Here is a 24421-nt window from a genome sequence, read left to right on the forward strand (position 1 = left end):
AAAACATTTACGCTCATTACGAAGAAGTCTTGACAAAACATTTACGATGAAGTCTTGACAAAACATTTACGAAGAAGTCATGACAAAACATTTACGCTCATTACGATGAAGAAGTCTTGACAAAGCATTTACGAAGAAGTTTTGACAAAGCATTTACGAAAAAGTCTTGACAAAACATTTACGCTCATTACGAAGAAGTCTTGACAAAACATATACGAAGAAGTCTTGACAAAACATATACGAAGAAGTCTTGACAAAACATTTACGAAGAAGTCTTGACAAAACATTTACGAAGAAGTCTTGACAAAGCATTTACGAAGAAGTCTTGACAAAGCATTTACGAAGAAGTTTTGACAAAACATTTACGAAGAAGTCTTGACAAAGCATTTACGAAGAAGTCTTGACAAAACATTTACGAAGAAATCTTGACAAAACATTTACGAAGAAGTCTTGACAAAACATTTACGAAGAAGTCATGAGTTTTCTACGATGTTAGAAAAAATGTTATTTTCTAATATCTTCACATTCAATACTTTTTCAGCACTTTTCCGTAGTTATATATGAAAGACAATTCGAGATAAAAGTCATAGTACAATGGAATAATATGTTGCACACCATTTGTTGTGAACCAAACTTGAAAGTCAGAGAAACTGTTACTAGGTGGTTCGTAGAATTTAGAAGCAAAGTCATAAAAGTCCTTACCAATACATAGAAAACTATTGTTGCTTGAACTGAAACTTGCATGACACATAACATTTTGAGGGTCAAACACGTTTCTATAAACTGTCAAATCTGCTGGTGGAAGTATAAATTGAAATGGACCATCTGGTGGTAATGGTTCGTTCTGGTTTAGTAACCGAAGAAATTGTGCCCAAGAACGTTTGTCTACTTTCCAAAATAAAAACTCTGTATCTCTTGGAGGGTTAATTTCAATCTTTTGAAATGAAACGGTGGAGTTCATCTTGTCATATTCTAGTTTCAGATAGTATGTTCCATTTAGTAAAGAGTCGTATTTTTCTTGAAATTCCCAATAATATTTGTTCATTTGAGTTTGAAAGTCATTTAGAGTTTTCTCAAGACTTTCGTCTGAACGAACTGTAAAGATCCTCATTTCGTCAAATTTGTCTATTAGACCATCATGACCTTTATACTGCCCATGAAAATATACTGCGAACATAAATGCGTTAGTTCTATTTGAAAACAAAACTCTTCTAAATCCTATTGCCTTTGCATCTGAAGGACTTTGAAGCCAACGAATTGGATAGTCAAACCTGTATGCTCGGGATGAAATTTCATCATCTGAAATAGTCCTACCAGCATTTGTAAAGATATAGTCTAACGGTTTTGTATCTGCTACTTTTGTTCTTTGTTTTTCAACCTGAAGCATTTAATATATGTAAAAATATATTGTTTTAAAATGGTATGCCATTTCATATTTCTCATCTAACAAACAAGTTTCCCAACGGTCTTCTCCAACAAACTCAGCGTACATTTCAAATAAAATTAAAAAATGTCACTTTTTTAAAATAATTTTTTATTTCATGCAATGTTTTATTTCTGTGCCGTCTTCAAGTATGCCCCAATATTTCCTTTTCGATATTACATGAACTTCGGAAAATACCTTATCTAGCTTAAAACAGCCCATCTTCTCACCGACTAAACCCATTTCAATGAGTTTGTTGTATCCTTCTTCGTTCGTCATGAGTGCGTCAATGTTCTCATAGTAAACCACAACTTTCGATTTGACTTCGGAGAAGAATTTGTTGTAGTTGTCAAGGACTGCCTTTGCGAACTGAGGGTAAGACCAATGTTCGACAATAGGTTTTAATGTGGTTACTAAGCCACTTTGACCTTGAGTGAATTCATACTTCAAAACAAAAGGAGAAAACCTTTCAACAAAGTTGTCGACCTTCTCATAATGTTTACTCTTCATCTCTTGAGGTTTCTTAATGGAATATCCCCATGTCGAATTCATAAGCAATTTGAGTGTCATTGCAAGTTTGGGGTTTGAAGCTTTCCTAATATCATACAGTTGTTGTATGACTTTTTCCAACTGTATAGTTCCTTCCCGGGAACTCACATCTTCGTTTGGAATTCCAGTCGGAATATATTGGACAAACCTCATGTATGCAGCGTTAAGGTCGACATAGTATATCTTTTCATCTGAGTCGAACTTGTCGCAACCAATTGGTCCAGTTTGTGGAAATTCAAGTGAGTCTCTTATCTTCTGAGAAACTTCTCCTGTTATCTCATAAACATCGTCGAAGCAACCTGTTTCATATAAAACCTTCTGACCTAACTCAGATGCTCTCCAATACAATTTGACGTCAATTGGATGTCTCAATGGAAGTTTGTTTATAGCATCTTGAAGTTCTTGCAACCTCATTGGAAGTTCTTCTGGTTCAGGTTGGTATCCGAACAATCCAACTCCTTGTGGAATTGTGTACTTCTTTTGTACTAGAACTTTGTCTGGAACAACTTTTGGTCTTGCTAACAGTGAAAAGTTTGTTTCGTCTTTTGGTACAAAAGTTTCTGTCAGCTTGTCATCTGGAATTGGTTCCAACAAACCTTTCTCGAAAAGAATGTTTACAGCTCTGACAATGTTGCACTTGCCTTTTCCGAACAATGGGTTTGTAAGACTTTCGTTCAACATGAAGTGGTTGTGGACAATTACAATCTTCAACCATGGTAAATTGAACTCAACAACATAGTCGTCATGTGAAGAACCTTTAGCTGTAGGTATGTTGACTCGGATATTGACATTTGCCAACGGTGCAATTTTTGCCAATTGACCTCTGAGAATGTACCTTGTCTTCACACATGACTCAAGATACTTCATCTTCTCATCTGTAACAAGACCAGAGTTCCTGAGACATGTAAGAATGCAAGGTTCGTTGACAATTGTTTCAATTGAATTGTAAATTCCATACCTTGTCAAGTCAATGTCAGACTTATTTATGAACGGGAAGTATCCAGCATGTTGTCTGACTGCTTGAGGGTTAGGTTGGTACCATTCGAACTTGACACTTGCAATTCCTTCAATTGCATTCAAAATGTCTGAGTCGGAGTCAACCATTTGTTCTCTCTTTGTAGTCTTGAAAGCGTCAAGAAGTTTTGCAGCTGTTTGTTCATTGCCATTTGCATAGTAAATGTGACCATCCAAATCTGTTATGGTCAATCTGAGATTGTGTCCTTTCTTATTTCCGTCTTGTATGGCAGCAAGTACACCCATGAAGCCTTCTTTGTTCTTTCCTTCGTCAAAGTTTACTGTAAAGGTTCGACCAGATGTAATTTGACTTCTAACTTCACGGTACTTCTCATATGCATATCTTGTTCTTTCCATGGGAGCATGACCATCCTCTGCACTACCTTTTTTCCTTCTCAAAGGATGCAATTGTTCGTCATGTTTCCAGTAGAATCTGGCAAAGCCGTCGTGTCCTTCAACTTGAGGTTCACTAACATCGAAAGGCATGTTCATAAGACGTTCTTCTTCTAACCTCTCTAGTCTGTTTGGATAATTGGCACGTGCTGTTTCCAAATCCATTTCGTAGCGAAGACCAGCCAGTTTGTCATAGACTTTTATGGGTCTTCCTTTCTTATATTTAAACTTCTTCGAAACTCTCCAACCATATCTTTGCAACTCTGCTTTTATTCTAGCAGACTTTCTATCCATTCTATATGGGGGCATTTTTATAAAAATAAAAAAATATTTTTTTCTTTACTTTACATAACCGCCTGCTGCCATAAGTCTTTGACGCCAACCCATACCAGCTAATGAAGGTTGACTTGGTTTAGTTTCCAAACTAAACTTTGGTTTTGGTTTATCTTCAGTTTTTGGTTTTTCTTCTTCTATCGGTTTTTCGTCACTTTTCGGTTTCTCTGACTTTACTTCACTTGCAGGAACAGTTGTGTCGTCAACATCTTCATAAATATCATATGCCATTTGTTTTTGTTTTCCTTTCAACTTTTTGTGTTTGTTGTAAAGTTTAGAATATTTCGACTCTAAGTCAATGAGATGTTCTATAATGAACTGTTGGTCAGTGAAGTAAACTTTTCCATCTGTTGTCTCGAAAGCTCCTTCAGACTTCAATATTTTATTTGTGAGAGTCTGTTTCTTTTTTGAGATACTAGCCGTTCCATTTCTATGAAAAGTGACTTTATAGTTAGGGTTTGTATTTCCAGACCTGGCACTTTCTATTATTGAATTTTTCTCTTCATCGGTAAGTTCTTTGACAGGTTTTGACAATGGTTCTGAACTTTTTGTTTGTGGTGTCAAATCTACCGTTTCAACTTCTTCGGTCATTTCATCTCAGTAAAAAATTTTAGTTTGGTTTGTTTTCAACTGGTTGTTTAGGTTTTTTAAGTCGGTCTAAAACTTCCTGAGGTATAGGAAGAACTTGACAAACACGTGGTGTAACTGCTGGAAGCCGACAAATCCATCTTGAACCCATTTGTCTCAATGCTGTATTGTTCATTTCATCTCAGTAAAAAACTTTACATTCCCCACGTTTGAGGCGGTTGAGGTTGGTTATTGTTTACCCACTGTTGTGCATGGTTATATCCTCTGTTAAAGAATCTTTCACCTTGGTCCATATAGTGTCCTGCTTGGTTATAGTAGTCATTTGCTTTGTTATAATAGTTTCCTGCTTGTCTTCCTACATTGTCCATCCATCCTTGAACTTTTCCTCTTGTTTCAGGATTTGGAATAAGATTTGTTGCATCTCGTGCTACATCCCAACCTTTCTGTACAGTTTGTATAATAGGTTGTGCTTTCTCTTTAAGTATACCTAATGTACTCAAAATCTTCCTTCCAACTCCAAATACACCTCTGGCTATTGTTCCCACTGCGGGCAAAAATCTGGATGCAACTCCTGCTAATGCGCCAAATAAACCCATTTCTTATGGGTTAAAAAATGACGAATCCAAACAAGGACCCCTATGTTTCTAAGGCAACAAAAAAAGCACTCATGATAAAAATCTTTAGTTCAACACCAAATGCTTGGTTTATGGATATCTTGGAAAACATTCCGAGGTATAGAGAAGATGGACCACCATACTGGTTAATATTTGTTGGTCAAAACACAAGATACTGTGAAGCCATACCATTATGGTCCAAAAATATTTTAGATGTGAAAACTGCTTTGACAATATTCGTTGACAAATACCATCCAACAAAACTGACATCTGACTGTGAAAGTTCTTTCAAATCAGATGATGTAAAAACTATCTGCGTTCAAAAAATGTAAACCAATATTTCATTGTCGACCAAAACCATTCTGCTCTTGGTGTCATTGACGGTTGTATAAAAATGTTAAGAGACTTAAACCAACCACAAGGTGGTGAAGCAAATGAAATGTCATATGACGACAAATATAGACACTTCTCCATGGCAAAGATGAGACAAGTTTTAAATATTTACAATAGCCGTAAACAAAAAGGTTTGGGAAACCACTCCCCCGAAGAAATGAAAAACAACCCTGACTTAGAGAAAGACTATATATTTAATAATTTAGTCAAAAGAGACAAACAAGAAAGAATGCCGGGCTTCAAACTTCAGAAAGGTGACAAAGTAAAAATAGAAATACCTAAACGCGACCCATATGAAAATACTATTGACTATGACAACAATGGGAACCCGACAGGTACTCACATTCGTGTTCGTAAAAATAGAAGAAAGTATACAAGAGAATATTATGAAGTTTTAGGCAAACATGGCAAAATGTACAGACTGCAAGCAGAAGATAAAACGACTATTGTCAGACCTCGTTTCAAACTTGTCAAAGTTCAAGGTGGTATACTTTCAAAGACAGTTCCTAACAAATATAAGACAACTCCTGACGAATATGCTAAAGAAGTTGAAAATGACGACTAAGCATTTCTATACCATGCGTAAACTGTCATGTAAGGTGGCATGTATTCTTTACTTTGTCCCGTTGTTTGCGTATATCCTGAAACGCGATGTGTATGGATTCCTCCTCCATCAGTGTTATTCCAGTAACAATTTATAGCAAACTTAACGTCCTCTTTAACATCATATCCTTTACCTTTTGTCATTCCTGACCAATCCCAAAATCTATGACTATGCAAACCTGCTTGAGATGTACTTAAATCTATGTAGTGACTGTGTGCAGGTAAATTTGCACCTGAAATCGTTTTACTTCCACCTGTTTCCTTTGAAGAGTTTGCACAATACAAAAACCTGTCGACTATTTGAGTCCAAGTTCCAAAACCAAGTACTACTTCTGGTCTGGTAGAGTTCATTGACGTATAAATAGAGCCTATAGGATATAATGTTTGAAGTATTTCTGTCTTTAATGTTTGAAGCTCTGTTTTGTCTGCTTTCTTGTCTAACATTGCGGGTAGTTCATATGCTTCAAAGTTTCTGGCATGATCTTCGATATTCCTGCAACTCTTATCTAAATTGTTAAGAGTATCTTTTACGCTTGTACTCGGATTCTCTAAAGGTGCACTTGAACCAAGGTCAAAGTTCAGTATTATGTCGTCTGCTCTAACAGTAGTGAAGGATTTATGTGTATGGTTCTTATCTGCTTTCTTTTCAAGGCTAACGTTTAAGTCTGTTATTTCAGATATAGAATGTGTATGTCCAACGGCACTTTTCCTGTTTAAGGTTTCTTGTAAGTTTGTAATATTTGCAATGGTATGTGTATGTCCAACGGCACTTTTACTGTTTAAGGTTTCTTGTAAGTCTGTTATTTCAGATATAGAATGTGTATGAGTCTTTTTAGAATATTCGTTTTTAGCTCTTGTCACTTCACTTGACATTTTATTGTCAACATATGTTTTGTCTGCTAGTTCAGGATGAGTATGTTCTTTTGTTGCATAAGCATTGTTAGCTCTTTCTTCTTCTTTTGCTATTGCATCGTCTACATATTCTTTGTCAGCTTTGTTGTCAACATCTGTTTTCAAAAGAAGTTCATTTATAGGTTTCTCGTTTAAAGTCCTTTTGTTGGATTTATACAGACAGTATTGTTCTTATTGTCTTGAAACAGAAACTCATCTGTTAAAGGGTTAATGTCAGTTTTAAGTTTCCTTCTTTCAATGACTCAGATATCTTAGAATAGTTTGAAAAGTTTGTTGTGTTCTTATTTAGAGCTTGCATAATGAGTTGTCGGTTGTGTTGTATTTCTCTCATGGAAGCAATATCTTTCGACATTTTTATTCTAGATAAAATATGCTTCCAATAGAAAAAAGAAAATTCAAGAGTTGCTACAACTAAACCATTAGATGAACTTTTTACTAATGTCGGTCAAAAGTTTGAGACAGAGACCGTAAAGCATGAAGGCTATCGTTTTGACTACCCATTAAGATGGCTAAGAGACCCATCTGTCACAAAAGCTATTGGCTTTCGTAGAATGAAGTTTGTGTCTGTAGAAGATAAAAGTTTTCCATTTATTGTAAGGTTTCATATAGATTATATATCTGAAGGGAAACGAAAAATGTGGGAAGAAATTGAGCTAATACAAGTTGACCTTTCATCTTCTCTACAGACTGCGTTAAAAAATATAGAAGATAAAATAAATTCATGTTATGCAAAATATGCTGATGAATATGCAAATACCGAGAGCACACTTTATGTGAGAATTGTATATGACAAACAAAATTCACAAGTGTCATTTCAAATCTACGAAGACAATCCAAATAAAGACGAACAAATATATACAGAATTCACTGCAATGTCATGGTATTATTTGCAAAGAATGTTAAATCAGAAAGTCAAACTTCCTTTAGCAAATATTTACAGTCGATATGCAAGAGATGAACCATATTTATTTAAAGATGTTTTCGACCCAGCTGCTATTATTGTTCATGCTTCATTTTCTGGCGCCCAAAACTCTTTCTTATGCTTGGCAAATGACTTTTACGAAAAACCTACAAAGTTATACGAACCACCAAGTGGAAGTATTTCAGACTTTCAAGTATGGTTTACTACAGATGGAAGAAAAAGAATAATTCCATTATACCATGCGTTTTACTTAGAACTTAGTTTCATATACAACTACTATCGAACGGTAAAAATATAATTTTTTAATATACCGGTTGTGGTGTTGGATTTGGTTGCCAACTAGACTGTGGTGCAGGTTCAGGCTGTTGTATAACAGGAGCTTGTTCTTCTGGTTCAGGGTCTTTAGGTATAATACCAACAAACTGACCTACCCTTTTACCAATATTTTTGACACCGTTCCAAATTCCTCTTCCTACGGTTTTTATTCCATTCCATATACCTCTTCCAACATTTCGAAAGAAGTTTCCTATCTTACTGAAGAAACCCATTTTACTATATGTAAAAATCTAATGTCCGCCTAGTCTCTTACGTTTCCTGTTGAGTTCCATAGCATTCTTTAACTGGAGCTCATACATTCTGTTTCTCCTCTGGTAGAAAACATATTCTGGGTCAACTCCTGTGTTCGCGTCATCTGCATAAAGTTGTTTATATCCCACTTCAGGGTTTGTATAAAACTCTTTCCATCTCATATTTGCATACCATGGTGGCAAACCTAACGCAGCGTCATTTGACATGGCAGTTTGCATTTGTACATCTGTTGGCACTTGACCATAGTTTGCCATTGCAGTTTGTATTCTAACTTCATTTGGAATATTCTCTGGGTTTGGTTGTCCAGGTTGCTGTGCATTCGCTAAGTTCTGTGCGTCCATTTAATATTAGATAAAAATATCTCTTACGAGTACATATACTGAACATTTGCAGGCATTGGTTCATCTTCATATTCTCTGTACTTTTCTGCCACGTCAAATAAATAAATGACACAATGGAAAAAACCTAAAACAAGTAGTCCTATTTCAAACCACATTTACTTACTAATAAAATTTCTTTGTTATGACACTTTCTCCGGTTTATAGGACCTCTCTCATATTCTATCTTGTCATATCTAAACTCATAGTCATGTATGTCCTCTAACCATCTCATAACGGTTTCCAAACCACTTTTATCGGATGTAAAGTAAAAGCATGGATGGTTATGTAAAACGTCTAAAGTTTCTAAAGAGTCTCTCAAAGTCCAGTCTACTTGGTATTGAAAATCCCATGTGTTATAGAACGGCGGGTCCACTATAAAGAAAACATTTTCCTTGTCTTTATATTTTTCATACAACTCTGTCCAATAACATCTCACAAACTCTATACCCTCAATATATTTTTCTATGTCCTCTTTGAAAACATTTGTATAGTTAAGATATAAAACTTTTGACATAAGTGTTTCAATGTCATGAACTCTTATAGAACCACTATATAATAGTCTAGCAGATATACTATCCCAGTCTATATATTCTGCTTTTTTCAAAACCTCTCTCACAATATTTTTGTTATCTAATGGTATACGTTCCATCTTACCTATAGGTATCTTTTCTTTTAACTCTTTCAATATTTTGTTTGTGTCTGGAATATGTTTGAGACGGTCCATATAGTTGTCGAAGTCATTGCATATAATCTTTGAGTCTGGGAATATTGTATGACATAAATGGGATATATAGAAACTTCCACCGAACAAATCTACAAATGTTAGACCATTCGGTAGTTTCTTAAGTTCTCTCAATATAATATCTTTACATTTACTCTTATTTCCAAAGAACGGTAACGGTGGTTTTGTAAAATTCATTTATATATAATAATAAAAATGTTTTTTCCTTGAAAAGTGACAGAAAAGTGACAAAACATGAAAACATATATAATTTGTGAAAAGTGAAACATTATATAATGTTTTCGACCCAGAAGAAGGCTTCTTCCCAGAAGCAATGGAGGAAGAAGAAGAGTCCTCCGAATTCACACCAGAAGACTAACAATTTTCCGAATAAAAACTTCATTTATACTAAACATCTTCGGGGCTAGAGGGCACGAAGTGCCTGGAAGCCCCACTACCTTTTTTTTTGGTTTATGATGAGATAATTTCGATTTAAAAAAAAACACACATTGCATGAAGAATCAGAGAAGATTTTCTATCTTTCAATTTTTTAGACTTTTTGAAATTTGATAATAACTCTAAATTAAGCTGATAAACTCATAGAGCACATAAAATAACACATGTCTATCACATTTGAATTTTCTAAAAATCTCCAAAAAAATCGCGTTTTAAAAATTTCGTAGTTAAAAAGTAAATTTTTCACGATAAAAAACTATAATTGGTTTTTTTTGGAATTCTTCGAGTTAGAAAATCTTCTCTGATTCTTCATGCAATGTGTGTTTTCACGTTTCAAAGGCGGAAAACGCTTTTTTGGAATGCATTGATTCAGAATCACACGGAAAAATGAGTTTTTATTAAGAAAATAGACAATTCATGTAATAACAAAGCATACGATAGTATAAAAATCAAAACTATTTTCCCATAGGAAAACAAAAAATAACGTATATTTTTAGTGAGTAGGTATTCATCGAGCATACTCCCACTATAAACTATTTTCTAGTTTTCTGGCCGGCAAAGAGCCAGAGAATCACAACTACAACAAATTATGGTGAAGTTCTCTTGATTTTCCATATAATTTGAGAGAACATCCGAGAACTTCACCATAAACGAAATACAAACAGATTCCTTGTTTCTCTGCGGGCCAACAATCACATATACATTACCTTAGGGCAAAGTTCTTCCGAGGTTTCTCATCAAATGAGAAACTTGAGCAGAACTTTGCCCTATTCGAGTAAATTTACATTCTCTGACGTGAAGAGAGTCATAGAAATACACAAGTATTAACTTATGGTGAAGTTTTCTGGACTTCCTTCCTCATCTGAGAGACATCCAGATAACTTCATCATAAACGAATTACAGACAAGTTCTCTCGCTGTTTGCAGGACAAATACCACAAATTCATTACACTATTGAAGAGTTGTTCCGAGGTTTCTCATCGAATGAGAAACTTCGGAAAAAATTTGCTCTAGTGGAATAAATTTACCTCCCCTAACACACAAATGATCAGATATAACAAGCACAGATTTTTAAGGTATAGCTTTGTTGAAAACCTTTCAACGAATGAGAAAGTTAGGAAAAACTCTACCTTATAAGATCAACTATAGAATTCATAGCTCTTTGAATACTAGGAAACATTAATGCAGTAGTTTAAGGCAAAGTTTTTCCGAGATCTACGAAGGATAGAGAGATCTCGGAAGAACTTTGCTCTGCACAAGTAATTTCAGAATCTATGGTCCTCTAAGGACCAGAGGACGGTAATGTAAAAGAATGATGTCAATAGCAGATAAATAATAGCCTTAGAAGTTCAATACGTGCACAGTTTGACTACATTGCCCTAGTAGTTAGACTGTACAGGTATTGTACTTCTGGCCTAAAAAATCCTCATTGAAGACAATAGGTAGAAACTCAAATTGTTGATAAATATCCCAAAATATCATAAGAGAGCCCATTATTGTTACCTGGCTCCTTCCTGGCTTTCAAAGTCTGTAAACGAGAAGTCTTGGCTCTTGTGGTAATTGCTTCCAAGAGGTTTACTCAATTCGAGTAAAACTATAAACCCTGTAACTGACATGTACTTCCTTGAATGGGCATTAAAAGTAATTTAACCTAACGAATAGTAACATGACCACTATTTTGATGACTAAGAAATGTAATTCATCAAATTGGCAGTTCGATGAATGATACCATGCAATCAACAACTGGTTTGTTACAATTTGGCTTGATTCATCAAATTGGCGGTTTGATGAACCGAATATTGTAATCCAGACTAGGTCAGTTACAATTTGGCTTGATTCATCAAATTGGCGGTTTGATGAACCGAATATTGTAATCCAGACTAGGTCAGTTACAATTTGGCTTGATTCATCAAATTGGCGGTTTGATGAACCGAATATTGTAATCCAGACTAGGTCAGTTGCTTGTTGGTCATAGATAATAATGACACCTTTCAGTTTTTGTTAAACATCTCAATTATCCCGCCAAAAATTATTGGGTCTAAATTGGTTTTTATTATTATTATTTTCAGAAACAAACTAACTTGTTTTTTAGGAATTTATCATTCATAAAGTCTTTATGATATATTTTCAACTTATAATGAATATGAAATTATAATTGTTATTTTGAAAAAAAATTATTCATGATCAATTCATGATTTAACCAGTTCCTTCAAATTAGGAGAGCATATTCAAATATAATCGCTCATTAAAATCAATTTTTATGTTTTTTTTTAAATCGAAATTATCTCATCATAAACCATGCAAACTGACTATTTGTTCTTATCACCATGTTACCAATATCAGAATTGTCTTTACAGCCAAAATTTCGCTCGATAAAAGTCCATCCAATAGTGAGATAATTGAGCAACGAACATTTTTCCATATCACAAAAAACCTCCCCGTTTTTTTATACTATCAGTGTTTTGATCAAAGATTTAAAACATAGATTAGTTGTTTTTCAAAATATTCTCATTGAGTATGAGTTTAAAATGAGGAATTGAAATTGAATTGATTTCAATATCGGAAATCTTATGTGAACTATGAGCATACATCTACTCATTGTGGTAAAAGATACAAATGGTCAGTTCTAATATATAAAATTTTTGAAATAAAGATAAAAATTTAAGTAATTCTTATAGATTTGAGAACGTGATCATACTCAAAAACAGACAAAGCAAGAATAATATTAATTACAGTCTCGAATATAGTATCAAAGAAACTATTCCACATTGAAATTGAATTAAAGAAATTTATTGTGTTATTTGTTAATTCTCTGGCATGTGTCATTACAATCTCTCGATCATTATCTAATCATGAACTTATGTTGATTATAAACAAATATAATTGTGAAATTGAATATTCTTCTCAAAAATATGATGTTTGATCTAAATATTTAAAAATATTTATAATTTAGCAATGCACAAAAATGATTTTAATATATAAATATTGAAAGAAATTTAATTTGGATTTGTTTTCTTCTTTGAAAACAAAGATCCGACCATACCGAGACCAGCCAAAGCATGTTGGACGTTCAACTGTCTCTTCTGCTTTGCCTGCATGACCTCTTCTTTAGAAGGCATCGTAATATCGACGTGTGTACTCAAGAAATCGAGAGGACCATCGACACCCTGTATGAAAATGTTGGTGTTCTCTTCTAATTCCTCTTCCTTCTCTTGTACCATACGTCTGCCAGCCAATTCTTGATAAGGAATTGTCACTTTTTGTTCTGCAGAATCATAAGTGAATTTAGACAAAATTTGATCGAGTTGATCAGGCGGAATGAAACTTTCTGCTATAACTCTAAGCAAGGCGATTTCCTTCTGCATCTTCTTAATATGTTTAGACTGTTCTTCCTTCTCTGATTCGAACTGTGCCTGTATATCATCTATGTTTTGTTCCAAAGTTTTAATTAATGGTTCTAATTTCTTAATTGTTTCCTGTTTTTCTGTCAATTCATCTTTCATTGATGAATATTTCTTTTCGACTAAAAGGAGTTTGTCTTCTCTCTCCTTCCTCTTCTCTTCGAGTTGTCTTTGTATTTCAATCTGTTTCCTTTCTTCACTCTTTTGTCTTCTGATTTCTTCTTCTTGTTGCTTAGCTTTTGTAACTAAGTTTTCACCACCAATTAAAACAGATTGTTCCATTTGTTTAAGTTTTTGTTTGAGAGCTTCATTTTGTTCTTTAATCTGCTTCTGTTTTTCGTATTCGCCCTCCAAATCGTCTTTCATTTTACGTCTTTCTTCTTCTGTTATATTCTTCTTCGCCATCAACTCTTCCATCTTCTTTTTATGAGCTGCTTCAATAGCTTTCATCTCTGAATTGTCTGGAACAGGAATTCCACCATTGGCTTCTTGTTCAGCTAATTGTCTCTTGAGTTCTGCAATCTTGTCTCTTAATTGGCCGATCAAAGCGTCCTTAGGATCTTCATTGATTTTTGGAATGTTCTTGATATCTCTTGCTCTTGTAGCATAAAGTAATGTGGAGTTTGTTTCTTCATAGCTGTAGCTGGATGGACCAATTGTAGCACACATGCATGTCTTTGAGTTGCCACCAAGAGAATCTTGTAAAATCTGTGTAAGTTTTGAGTTTCTGTATGAAATATGGGTCTTGTTTGTGACAAGGGCGGAGATAACGTTACCTAATTCTAACAGTGATTGGTTGATTTTGGCACCTTGTTTAGCTGTCAAACCAGATGCTTCTGTTTTTGAGAGACGCTCTGAACCTGCAAGGTCGACAAGATGGAGTTTACCCATACGAGTACCACGGTCTTCACTATGCTGTTCAATAATGATGGAGAAAACTGAATGAGAACGAGATGAACCTGAATTCATACTTGTAGCAGCAACAACACGATTCTTTCTACCGGCAACGAGAACATCCATGATTTCTTGTGGAGATTTAACGATGTGTGTTGATAAGCCAACAACAGCAACATCATTATCAATATTTCTAACGTGAAGTTTCTTAGAAGGATCACCAAGAAGATCGAAAACGTTTTCCATATAGATTTGTAAGTATGATGCACGGACAAGAAATTCGCGATCTTTAACTGATGAAATGTAAGCAAAAATATGGTCAAATGCGTGTAAAGTAATACCTTTATCTTCTTCACTTGATATATCACCTTCCATTGTATATGTTTTACCAGTACCTGTTTGACCATAAGCGAAAATTGTACCATTAAATCCTTCTAAAACAGCATCGACAATAGGACGGGCGCAATCATCATAGATAAATTGTTGTGTAACATCTGGTGGATATGCTGAATTGAATTGGAATGTTTTTGGATTATTATCTTCTTGGTTTCGATATAATTGGACTTGTCCTGCTGATGGTAAAACTTTGACTATACTAAAATAACCTTTTTCTTGTTCGCCCTTACTGAGTGGTCTGCATCGTACCACGACTTTAATATTTTCGGCCTTTGCTTCACTCATGTATTTTTTATAAACGTGTATTCAAAATTTTTGATCAAAAGATAAAAAATTTTACCACTATGGTATCAATTAAAAGCTTAAATTATAAATGCTTGAAGATTTTGTTCAAAATTATCTGATTGAAATAAAGTCGAATGAACAAAATGAGAATGAAAATTAAAATAATTTAGAATTCAACAATAGCAGATAGCAATACAACTTAGTTTCCTGTTCAACAAGTCATGGTAGCTAGTAAACTAATAAAAAAAAGAGTTAAAGTAAAATGATATTAATTATTTTAAGAACAAACATAATATAAGCTGTAAAGTAATAAACTGGTAAATTGTGATGATACTATTTCTACGAATTTGAAGAAATTCTAATCAATGTAGCCAGAATTTAAATTCTATGAAATGCATAAGTTTTGAAGCAATTATTTTCTGTAATATTTAACAATAAAAGCAACAATCAGTAAAACTATGCCAATTAGCACGAAATGTGGATTGGAATCAGCTTTTGATGTCAAAACTTGTAAATTGGCTTTTTCTCGTGCAATTTCTCTTTCAAGATTTCGTATTTTCGTTGTAAGTTGATTTCTTTGGTTCTTCTTTTCAATTATTTTTCTTTGAAGCATTTCGCGTTGTTCTCCATCAATATCTCTACGTTCTGATCGTTGTAATACCTGACTTAATGATGGTTTTGATTTAATTGAAAAGGCTACAGATCTTAGTGCATCTTCGGCATGAGTTGAAAATTTAATGAGGCATTTAACCATGTTTGGCCATGTTTTAGAAAGGGCTACAATTTCTGCTAAATTTGTTACTTCAGTTGGAGAAACTGATGTAAATCTTACTAAAAAAGACAATTCTTCATTATCACGTATTGTATCTTCAAAAGAAAACTTTAATGTTCTTGATTCTCCTGGAATAAGCTCTCCACAAGCTGGAGAAATTCCACAAAATATTTCTGTGTTAAATTCAACACTGAAAATGCATTTGTTTGAGCCATTGTTTTTAATGTCTACAGTTCCATTATTATGGATATGGCCAGTTTTGCTGACAATAACAGGATTAGGCTCAACGCTTAAAATCATTTTCACTTTTTATGAGGAAAAAAAATCATCGACAGCAAATTGATTAATAGTTGAACTGCATTCAGATCATAAATTCTTAGTTTATTAAAAATTGATGCAAAGCATCCTCTAAAAAGTCTTTCCATAAAAATTTATTGACGATTCTGTCATAAAAACCAATATTTTTCATAGTTAAAAAAAAAAAAAAGGTAGTGGGGCTTCCAGGCACTTCGTGCCCTCTAGCCCCGAAGATGTTTAGTATAAATGAAGTTTTTATTCGGAAAATTGTTAGTCTTCTGGTGTGAATTCGGAGGACTCTTCTTCTTCCTCCATTGCTTCTGGGAAGAAGCCTTCTTCTGGGTCGAAAACATTATATAATGTGTCGCTTTTCACAAATTATATATGTTTTCATGTTTTGTCACTTTTCTGTCACTTTTCAGGGAAAAAACATTTTTATTATTATATATAAATGAATTTTACAAAACCACCGTTACCGTTCTTTGGAAATAAGAGTAAATGTAAAGATATTATATTGAGAGAACTTAAGAAACTACCGAATGGTCTAACATTTGTAGATTTGTTCGGTGGAAGTTTCTATATATCCCATTTGTGCCATACAATATTCCCTGACTCAAAGATTATATGCAATGACTTCGACAACTATATGGACCGTCTCAAACATATTCCAGACACAAACAATATATTGAAAGAGTTAAAAGAAAAGATACCTATAGGTAAGATGGAACGTATACCATTAGATAAGAAAAATATTGTGAGAGAGGTTTTGAAAAAAGCAGAATATATAGACTGGGATAGTATATCTGCTAGACTATTATATAGTGGTGCTATAAGAGTTCATGACATTGAAACACTTATGTCAAAAGTTTTATATCTTAACTATACAAATGTTTTCAAAGAGGACATAGAAAAATATATTGAGGGTATAGAGTTTGTGAGATGTCATTGGACAGAGTTGTATGAAAAATATAAAGACAAGGAAAATGTTTTCTTTATAGTGGACCCGCCGTTCTTTAACACATGGGATTTTCAATACCAAGTAGACTGGACTTTGAGAGACTCTTTAGAAACTTTAGACGTTTTACATAACCATCCATGCTTTTACTTTACATCCGATAAAAGTGGTTTAGAAAGTGTCATGAAATTGTTAGAGGACATACATGACTATGAGTTTAGATATGACAAGATAGAATATGAGAGAGGTCCTATAAACCGGAGAAAGTGTCATAACAAAGAAATTTTATTAGTAAGTAAATGTGGTTTGAAATAGGACTACTTGTTTTAGGTTTTTTCCATTGTGTCATTTATTTCTTTGACGTGGCAGAAAGATATAGAGAATATGAAGATGAACCAATGCCTGCAAATGTTCAGTATATGTACTCGTAAGAGATATTTTTATCTAATATTAAATGGACGCACAGAACTTAGCGAATGCACAGCAACCTGGACAACCAAACCCAGAGAATATTCCAAATGAAGTTAGAATACAAACTGCAATGGCAAACTATGGTCAAGTGCCAACAGATGTACAAATGCAAACTGCCATGTCAAATGACGCTGCGTTAGGTTTGCCACCATGGTATGCAAATATGAGATGGAAAGAGTTTTATACAAACCCTGAAGTGGGATATAAACAACTTTATGCAGATGACGCGAACACAGGAGTTGACCCAGAATATGTTTTCTACCAGAGGAGAAACAGAATGTATGAGCTCCAGTTAAAGAATGCTATGGAACTCAACAGGAAACGTAAGAGACTAGGCGGACATTAGATTTTTACATATAGTAAAATGGGTTTCTTTGGAAGAATAGGAAACTTCTTTCGAAATGTTGGAAGAGGTATATGGAATGGAATAAAATCTGTCGGAAGAGGAATTTGGAACGGAGTCAAAAATATTGGTAAAAGAGTAGGTCAGTTTGTTGGTATTATACCTAAAGACCCTGAACCAGAAGAACAAGCTCCTGTTATACAACAGCCTGAACCTGCACCACAGTCAAGTTGGCAACCAAATCCAACACCTCAACCGTATTAAAAAATTATATTTTTACCGTTCGATAGTAGTTGTATATGAAACTAAGTTCTAAGTAAAACGCATGGTATAATGGAATTATTCTTTTTCTTCCATCTGTAGTAAACCATACTTGAAAGTCTGAAATACTTCCACTTGGTGGTTCGTATAACTTTGTAGGTTTTTCGTAAAAGTCATTTGCCAAGCATAAGAAAGAGTTTTGGGCGCCAGAAAATGAAGCATGAACAATAATAGCAGCTGGGTCGAAAACATTTTCATATGTTCCATTAGGGTTTTCGACTTCATAAAAATCTGGGTGTACTGGATATGCTGCAGGCTGATTTAACATCCTCATAAATCTATACCATGCCAAGTTGTTATATTTTGTAGAAATATAAACGTTTTCTCCAAGGTCTTCTATTCTATTGATTTTAACAGTTGCATTTTTCCTGTCATAAATAATATCGAGATGGTACTCTCCCTCGTCAATGTTATACTGGTTTGCATATTCGATATAGATATCGTTTATTTTTTCTTGAAAAGCTTGAAGAGTTGTTTCTAAGTTTACAAGCAAACTAACTTGTAAAAGTTTTCCCTGTTCAAATTTCTCATACATACGTTTTTCTTTGTTATAGTATCGAACTTCAAAACCGACCGTAAATGGGAAACCATGTATGGCTTCTGAAATGAACTTCATTCTACGAAAGCCAATAGCTTTTGTGACGGATGGGTCTCTTAGCCATCTTAATGGGTAGTCAAAACGATAGCCTTCATGCTTTACGGTCTCTGTCTCAAACTTTTGACCGACATTAGTAAAAAGTTCATCTAATGGTTTAGTTGTAGCAACTCTTGAATTTTCTTTTTCTATTGAAAGCATATTTTATCTAGAATAAAAATGTCAAATGAAACAGCGTCTATGAGAGAAATACAACACAACCGACAACTCATTATGCAAGCTCTAAATAAGAACACAACAAACTTTTCAAACTATTCTAAGATATCTGAGTCATTGAAAGAAGGAAACTTAAAACTGACATTAAACCCAATGACAGATGAGTTTCTGTTTCAAGACAAGAAGAACAATACTGTCTGTATAAATCCAACAAAAGGAACTTTAAACGAGAAACCTATAAATGAACTTCTTTTGAAGGCAGATGTTGACAACAAAGCTGACAAAGAATATGTAGACGATGCAATAGCAAAAGAAGAAGAAAGAGCTAACAATGCTTATGCAACAAAAGAACATACTCATCCTGAACTAGCAGACAAAACATATGTTGACAATAAAATGTCAAGTGAAGTGACAAGAGCTGAAAACGAATATTCTAAAAAGACTCATACACATTCTATATCTGAAATAACAGACTTAAACGTTAGCCTTGAAAATAAAGCAGATAAGGAATATGTGGCTAGTAAGTTAGAGAAGAAAGCGGATAAGGAATATGTGGATGAAAAAGATAATGAAATGAAAGAAAGGGTTGACTGGTACCATGAATGGACATCGAAGATTTTAAAAACTAAAGCCGATACAGGATGGGTTTCAGGATGTTTAGACCTTAAAGCAGATAAAACTTATGTTAACGATGAGTTAGAGAAGAAAGCAAATAAGAACCATACACATACAAGTTTTACAACTGTTGCTATAGAAAGTATTGAAGGAACGGTTGAAGAAACTGGTGGGGATGCATTATATTGTAAACCTCCTAACTTTCCACAAGGTTTAACATCGGATGACGACATAACGACGATGAGAAACATTAGATGTAAAGATGTTTATGTCATGAAGGATGAACATAATATTAAATTCACTGCTCAAGATTTATATGACAAGAAAGCAGACAAAACAGAGCTTCAAACATTAAAGACAGAAATACTTCAAACATTATATCCTATAGGCTCTATTTATACGTCAATGAACTCTACCAGACCAGAAACAGTTCTGGGTTTTGGAACTTGGACTCAAATAGTCGACAGGTTTTTGTATTGTGCAAACTCTTCAAAGGAAACAGGTGGAAGTAAAACGATTTCAGGTGAAAATTTACCTGCACACAGTCACTACATAGATTTAAGTACATCTCAAGCAGGTTGGCATAAGCATAGATATTGGGATTGGTCAGCAATGACAAAAGGTAAAGGATATGATGTTAAAGACAACGTTAAGTTTGCTATAAATTGTTACTGGAGTAACACTGAGGGAGGAGGAAACCATACACATCGCGTTTCGGGATATACGCAAACAACGGGACAAAGTAAAGAATACATGCCACCTTACATGACAGTTTACGCATGGTATAGAAATGCTTAGTCGTCATTTTCAACTTCTTTAGCATATTCGTCAGGAGTTGTCTTATATTTGTTAGGAACTGTCTTTGAAAGTATACCACCTTGAACTTTGACAAGTTTGAAACGAGGTCTGACAATAGTAGTTTTATCTTTCTGCTTGCAGTGTGTACATTTGCCATGTTTGCCTAAAACTTCATAATATTCTCTTGTATACTTTCTTCTATTTTTACGAAACACGAATGTGAGTACCTGTCGGGTTCCCATTGTTGTCATAGTCAATAGTATTTTCATATGGGTCGCGTTTAGGTATTTCTATTTTTACTTTGTCGCCTTTCTGAAGTTTGAAGCCCGGCATTCTTTCTTGTTTGTCTCTTTTGACTAAATTATTAAATATATAGTCTTTCTCTAAGTCAGGGTTGTTTTTCATTTCTTCGGGGAGTGGTTTCCCAAACCTTTTTGTTTACGGTTATTGTAAATATTTAAAACTTGTCTCATCTTTGCCATGGAGAAGTGTCTATATTGTCGTCATATGACATTTATTTGCTTCACCACCTTGTGGTTGGTTTAAGTCTCTTAACATTTTTATACAACGCGTCAATGACACCAAGAGCAGAAATGGTTTTGGTCGACAATGAAATATTGGTTTACATTTTTTGAACGCAGATAGTTTTTTATATCATCTGATTTGAAAGAACTTTCACAGTCAGATGTCAGTTTTGTTGGATGGTATTTGTCAACGAATATTGTCAAAGCAGTTTTCACATCTAAAATATTTTTGGACCATAATGGTATGGCTTCACAGTATCTTGTGTTTTGACCGACAATATTAGCCAGTATGGTGGTCCATCTTCTCTATACCTCGGAATGTTTTCCAAGATATCCATAAACCAAGCATTTGGTGTTGAACTAAAGATTTTTACCATGAGTGCTTCTTTGTTGCGCTTAGAAACATAGGGGTCCTTGTTTGGATTCGTCATTTTTTAACCCATAAGAAATGGGTTTATTTGGCGCATTAGCAGGAGTTGCATCCAGATTTTTGCCCGCAGTGGGAACAATAGCCAGAGGTGTATTTGGAGTTGGAAGGAAGATTTTGAGTACATTAGGTATACTTAAAGAGAAAGCACAACCTATTATACAAACTGTACAGAAAGGTTGGGATGTAGCACGAGATGCAACAAATCTTATTCCAAATCCTGAAACAAGAGGAAAAGTTCAAGGATGGATGGACAATGTAGGAAGACAAGCAGGAAACTATTATAACAAAGCAAATGACTACTATAACCAAGCAGGACACTATATGGACCAAGGTGAAAGATTCTTTAACAGAGGATATAACCATGCACAACAGTGGGTAAACAATAACCAACCTCAACCGCCTCAAACGTGGGGAATGTAAAATTTTTTACTGAGATGAAATGAACAATACAGCATTGAGACAAATAAGTTCAAGATGGATTTGTCGGCTTCCAGCAGTTACACCACGTGTTTGTCAAGTTCTTCTATACCTCAGGAAGTTTTAGACCGACTTAAAAAACAACAACAACAGTTGAAAACAAACCAAACTAAAATTTTTTTCTGAGATGAAATGACCGAAGAAGTTGAAACGGTAGATTTGACACCACAAACAAAAAGTTCAGAACCATTGTCAAAACCTGTCAAAGAACTTACAGATGAAGAGAAAAATTCAATAATAGAAAGTGCCAGGTCTGGAAATACAAACCCTAACTATAAAGTCACTTTCATAAAAATGGAACGGCAAGTATCTCAAAAAAGAAACAGACTCTCACAAATAAAATATTGAAGTCTGAAGGAGCTTTCGAGACAACAGATGGAAAAAGTTTACTTCACTGACCAACAGTTCATTATAGAACATCTCATTGACTTAGAGTCGAAATATTCTAAACTTTACAACAAACACAAAAAGTTGAAAGGAAAACAAAAACAAATGGCATATGATATTTATGAAGATGTTGACGACACAACTGTTCCTGCAAGTGAAGTAAAGTCAGAGAAACCGAAAAGTGACGAAAAACCGATAGAAGAAGAAAAACCAAAAACTGAAGATAAACCAAAACCAAAGTTTAGTTTGGAAACTAAACCAAGTCAACCTTCATTAGCTGGTATGGGTTGGCGTCAAAGACTTATGGCAGCAGGCGGTTATGTAAAGTAAAGAAAAAAATATTTTTTTCTTTTTATAAAATGCCCCCATATAGAATGGATAGAAAGTCTGCTAGAATAAAAGCAGAGTTGCAAAGATATGGTTGGAGAGTTTCGAAGAAGTTTAAAATATAGGAAGGGAAGACCCATAAAAGTCTATGACAAATTGTCTGGTCTTCGCTACGAAATGGATTTGGAAACAGCACGTGCAAATTATCCAAACAGACTAGAGAGGTTAGAAGAAGAACGTCTTATGGACATGCCTTTCGATGTTAGTGAACATTGCATGAAGTAAAAATTTATTTTTAAAAAAGTGACATTTTTTTAATTTTATTTGAAATGTACGCTGAGTTTGTTGGAGAAGACCGTTGGGAAACTTGTTTGTTAGATGAGAAATATGAAATGGCATACCATTTTAAAACAATATATTTTTACATATATTAAATGCTTCAGGTTGAAAAACAAAGAACAAAAGTAGCAGATACAAAACCGTTAGACTATATCTTTACAAATGCTGGTAGGACTATTTCAGATGAAGAAATTTCATCCCGAGCATACAGGTTTGACTATCCAATTCGTTGGCTTCAAAGTCCTTCAGATGCAAAGGCAATAGGATTTAGAAGAGTTTTGTTTTCAAATAGAACTAACGCATTTATGTTCGCAGTATATTTTATGGGCAGTATAAAGGTTCTGATGGTCTAATAGACAAATTTGACGAAATGAGAATCTTTACAGTTCGTTCAGACGAAAGTCTTGAGAAAACTCTAAATGACTTTCAAACTCAAATGAACAAATATTATTGGGAATTTCAAGAAAAATACGACTCTTTACTAAATGGAACATACTATCTGAAACTAGAATATGACAAGATGAAACTCCACCGTTTCATTTCAAAAGATTGAAATTAACCCTCCAAGAGATACAGAGTTTTTATTTTGGAAAGTAGACAAACGTTCTTGGGCACAATTTCTTCGGTTACTAAACCAGAACGAACCATTACCACCAGATGGTCCATTTAAATTTATACTTCCACCAGCAGATTTGACAGTTTATAGAAACGTGTTTGACCCTCAAAATGTTATGTGTCATGCAAGTTTCAGTTCAAGCAACAATAGTTTTCTATGTATTGGTAAGGACTTTTATGACTTTGCTTCTAAATTCTACGAACCACCTAGTAACAGTTTCTCTGACTTTCAAGTTTGGTTCACAACAAATGGTGTGCAACATATTATTCCATTGTACTATGACTTTTATCTCGAATTGTCTTTCATATATAACTACGGAAAAGTGCTGAAAAAGTATTGAAAAATAATGTTTATGTTAGCATGTTAGATCTAACACGTTTTCTAACCACTTTTCTAACATCGTAGAAAACTCATGAAAACAATTTATTTTAAAACTTTCACAAAAAACATAAAAAAGTGAAGTTAAACGTTAAGGTTTACTGAACTGGTTGGATGTCGCCTTCACAGGTTATGAAGAACGGTTGTCCTGAGAAGTGGAACAGTGCTCTGAGAATTTGTATAATTCGTGGAATTGGACTCTCTCTGTTTGGAAGTTGTATCCATGGGCGCTTTGCAAAGAACTTGAGAAGAGCTTCTTTCTTTGCTTGCTTTATGCCATCGTAGGCTGTCCCGTCTGGTATTTGAATTGGAATTCCAGTCGAAGTCTCGAGATTCAAGGCAGCCCTTCCAGAAATAGTGGTGAACTTGACCTTGGGCTTCATGACCTTGCGCAAGTAGTCTTTTACGCAGTTGTTAATTTCAATTAGGTAAATTGCCTCGTCAAGTCTTTCTTGCATTCCAAGTTCTTCCATCCGACAGGAAAATATTTTCCCGACAACTGGAAAAAATTTTCCGGACAAAGGAAAAAATTTTTCCTTCCGACAGGAAAAAATTTTCCAGTTGTCCGTCCGTAAACCATTCAAATTTTCGAAAATTGAGAACTTTTTGGTCGAACTTCAGAAAAAATTTTTCCTTCCGACAGAAAAAGTTTTTCCTTCCGACAGAAAAAGTTTTTCCTTCCGACAGAAAAAGTTT

At 34.4% G+C, this 24421-nt stretch overlaps 15 protein-coding genes and 3 pseudogenes across 18 annotated transcripts, besides 4 other annotated features; 7 read left to right on the forward strand and 11 right to left on the reverse strand.

Moving 5' to 3' along the window:
• Positions 1-6744: part of a mobile genetic element that runs on past the window's edge.
• TVAGG3_0555530 (uncharacterized protein) lies at positions 527-1387 on the reverse strand (the record flags this gene model as incomplete). Its single annotated transcript, XM_051238309.1, has 1 exon — positions 527-1387. One exon carries the CDS (start codon positions 1385-1387, stop codon positions 527-529), a length of 861 nt encoding a protein of 286 aa, XP_051096133.1.
• TVAGG3_0555540 (uncharacterized protein) lies at positions 2591-3472 on the reverse strand (the record flags this gene model as incomplete). The annotated part of the gene is made up of 1 exon (XM_051238310.1): positions 2591-3472. A coding segment is annotated over one exon (882 nt), but the record flags the coding sequence as incomplete, so codon positions are not given.
• TVAGG3_0555550 (phage tail repeat-like family) lies at positions 3719-4303 on the reverse strand (the record flags this gene model as incomplete). The annotated part of the gene is made up of 1 exon (XM_051238311.1): positions 3719-4303. One exon carries the CDS (start codon positions 4301-4303, stop codon positions 3719-3721), a length of 585 nt encoding a protein of 194 aa, XP_051096135.1.
• Positions 4323-4475, reverse strand: TVAGG3_0555560 (uncharacterized protein; the record flags this gene model as incomplete). Its single annotated transcript, XM_051238312.1, has 1 exon — positions 4323-4475. One exon carries the CDS (start codon positions 4473-4475, stop codon positions 4323-4325), a length of 153 nt encoding a protein of 50 aa, XP_051096136.1.
• On the reverse strand, positions 4495-4896 carry TVAGG3_0555570 (uncharacterized protein; the record flags this gene model as incomplete). Its single annotated transcript, XM_051238313.1, has 1 exon — positions 4495-4896. One exon carries the CDS (start codon positions 4894-4896, stop codon positions 4495-4497), a length of 402 nt encoding a protein of 133 aa, XP_051096137.1.
• TVAGG3_0555580 lies at positions 4914-5352 on the forward strand (annotated as a pseudogene). Its single transcript has one exon. A coding segment is annotated over exon 1 (439 nt).
• On the forward strand, positions 5354-5872 carry TVAGG3_0555590 (uncharacterized protein; the record flags this gene model as incomplete). The annotated part of the gene is made up of 1 exon (XM_051238314.1): positions 5354-5872. One exon carries the CDS (start codon positions 5354-5356, stop codon positions 5870-5872), a length of 519 nt encoding a protein of 172 aa, XP_051096138.1.
• Positions 6745-7192: 448 nt separating the features above from the next.
• Positions 7193-8042, forward strand: TVAGG3_0555600 (annotated as a pseudogene). Its single transcript has one exon. A coding segment is annotated over exon 1 (850 nt).
• A 4-nt stretch (positions 8043-8046) lies between these two features.
• TVAGG3_0555610 (serine threonine-protein phosphatase family) lies at positions 8047-8292 on the reverse strand (the record flags this gene model as incomplete). Its single annotated transcript, XM_051238315.1, has 1 exon — positions 8047-8292. The coding sequence occupies one exon, from the start codon at positions 8290-8292 to the stop codon at positions 8047-8049; it is 246 nt and encodes an 81-aa protein (XP_051096139.1).
• An 18-nt stretch (positions 8293-8310) lies between these two features.
• Positions 8311-8673, reverse strand: TVAGG3_0555620 (uncharacterized protein; the record flags this gene model as incomplete). The annotated part of the gene is made up of 1 exon (XM_051238316.1): positions 8311-8673. The coding sequence occupies one exon, from the start codon at positions 8671-8673 to the stop codon at positions 8311-8313; it is 363 nt and encodes a 120-aa protein (XP_051096140.1).
• Positions 8674-9900: 1227 nt separating this feature from the next.
• Positions 9901-9938: a mobile genetic element.
• A 1955-nt stretch (positions 9939-11893) lies between these two features.
• Positions 11894-12326: a mobile genetic element.
• Positions 12327-12839: 513 nt separating this feature from the next.
• Positions 12840-14864, reverse strand: TVAGG3_0555650 (kinesin-related family; the record flags this gene model as incomplete). The annotated part of the gene is made up of 1 exon (XM_001300991.2): positions 12885-14864. The coding sequence occupies one exon, from the start codon at positions 14862-14864 to the stop codon at positions 12885-12887; it is 1980 nt and encodes a 659-aa protein (XP_001300992.1).
• Positions 14865-15076: 212 nt separating this feature from the next.
• On the reverse strand, positions 15077-15936 carry TVAGG3_0555660 (PapD-like family; the record flags this gene model as incomplete). The annotated part of the gene is made up of 1 exon (XM_001300990.1): positions 15277-15936. The coding sequence occupies one exon, from the start codon at positions 15934-15936 to the stop codon at positions 15277-15279; it is 660 nt and encodes a 219-aa protein (XP_001300991.1).
• A 1406-nt stretch (positions 15937-17342) lies between these two features.
• Positions 17343-17705, forward strand: TVAGG3_0555670 (uncharacterized protein; the record flags this gene model as incomplete). Its single annotated transcript, XM_051238317.1, has 1 exon — positions 17343-17705. One exon carries the CDS (start codon positions 17343-17345, stop codon positions 17703-17705), a length of 363 nt encoding a protein of 120 aa, XP_051096141.1.
• A 336-nt stretch (positions 17706-18041) lies between these two features.
• TVAGG3_0555680 (uncharacterized protein) lies at positions 18042-18819 on the reverse strand (the record flags this gene model as incomplete). The annotated part of the gene is made up of 1 exon (XM_051238318.1): positions 18042-18819. A coding segment is annotated over one exon (778 nt), but the record flags the coding sequence as incomplete, so codon positions are not given.
• A 453-nt stretch (positions 18820-19272) lies between these two features.
• Positions 19273-24421: part of a mobile genetic element that runs on past the window's edge.
• Positions 21220-21621, forward strand: TVAGG3_0555700 (uncharacterized protein; the record flags this gene model as incomplete). Its single annotated transcript, XM_051238319.1, has 1 exon — positions 21220-21621. The coding sequence occupies one exon, from the start codon at positions 21220-21222 to the stop codon at positions 21619-21621; it is 402 nt and encodes a 133-aa protein (XP_051096143.1).
• TVAGG3_0555710 (phage tail repeat-like family) lies at positions 22171-22395 on the forward strand (the record flags this gene model as incomplete). Its single annotated transcript, XM_051238320.1, has 1 exon — positions 22171-22395. One exon carries the CDS (start codon positions 22171-22173, stop codon positions 22393-22395), a length of 225 nt encoding a protein of 74 aa, XP_051096144.1.
• Positions 22827-23687, forward strand: TVAGG3_0555720 (annotated as a pseudogene). Its single transcript has one exon. A coding segment is annotated over exon 1 (861 nt).
• Positions 23824-24198, reverse strand: TVAGG3_0555730 (uncharacterized protein; the record flags this gene model as incomplete). The annotated part of the gene is made up of 1 exon (XM_051238321.1): positions 23824-24198. One exon carries the CDS (start codon positions 24196-24198, stop codon positions 23824-23826), a length of 375 nt encoding a protein of 124 aa, XP_051096145.1.

This window comes from Trichomonas vaginalis, chromosome II, assembly GCF_026262505.1.
Source record: "Trichomonas vaginalis G3 chromosome II, whole genome shotgun sequence".
In the NCBI taxonomy this organism is placed as follows: domain Eukaryota; phylum Parabasalia; order Trichomonadida; family Trichomonadidae; genus Trichomonas; species Trichomonas vaginalis.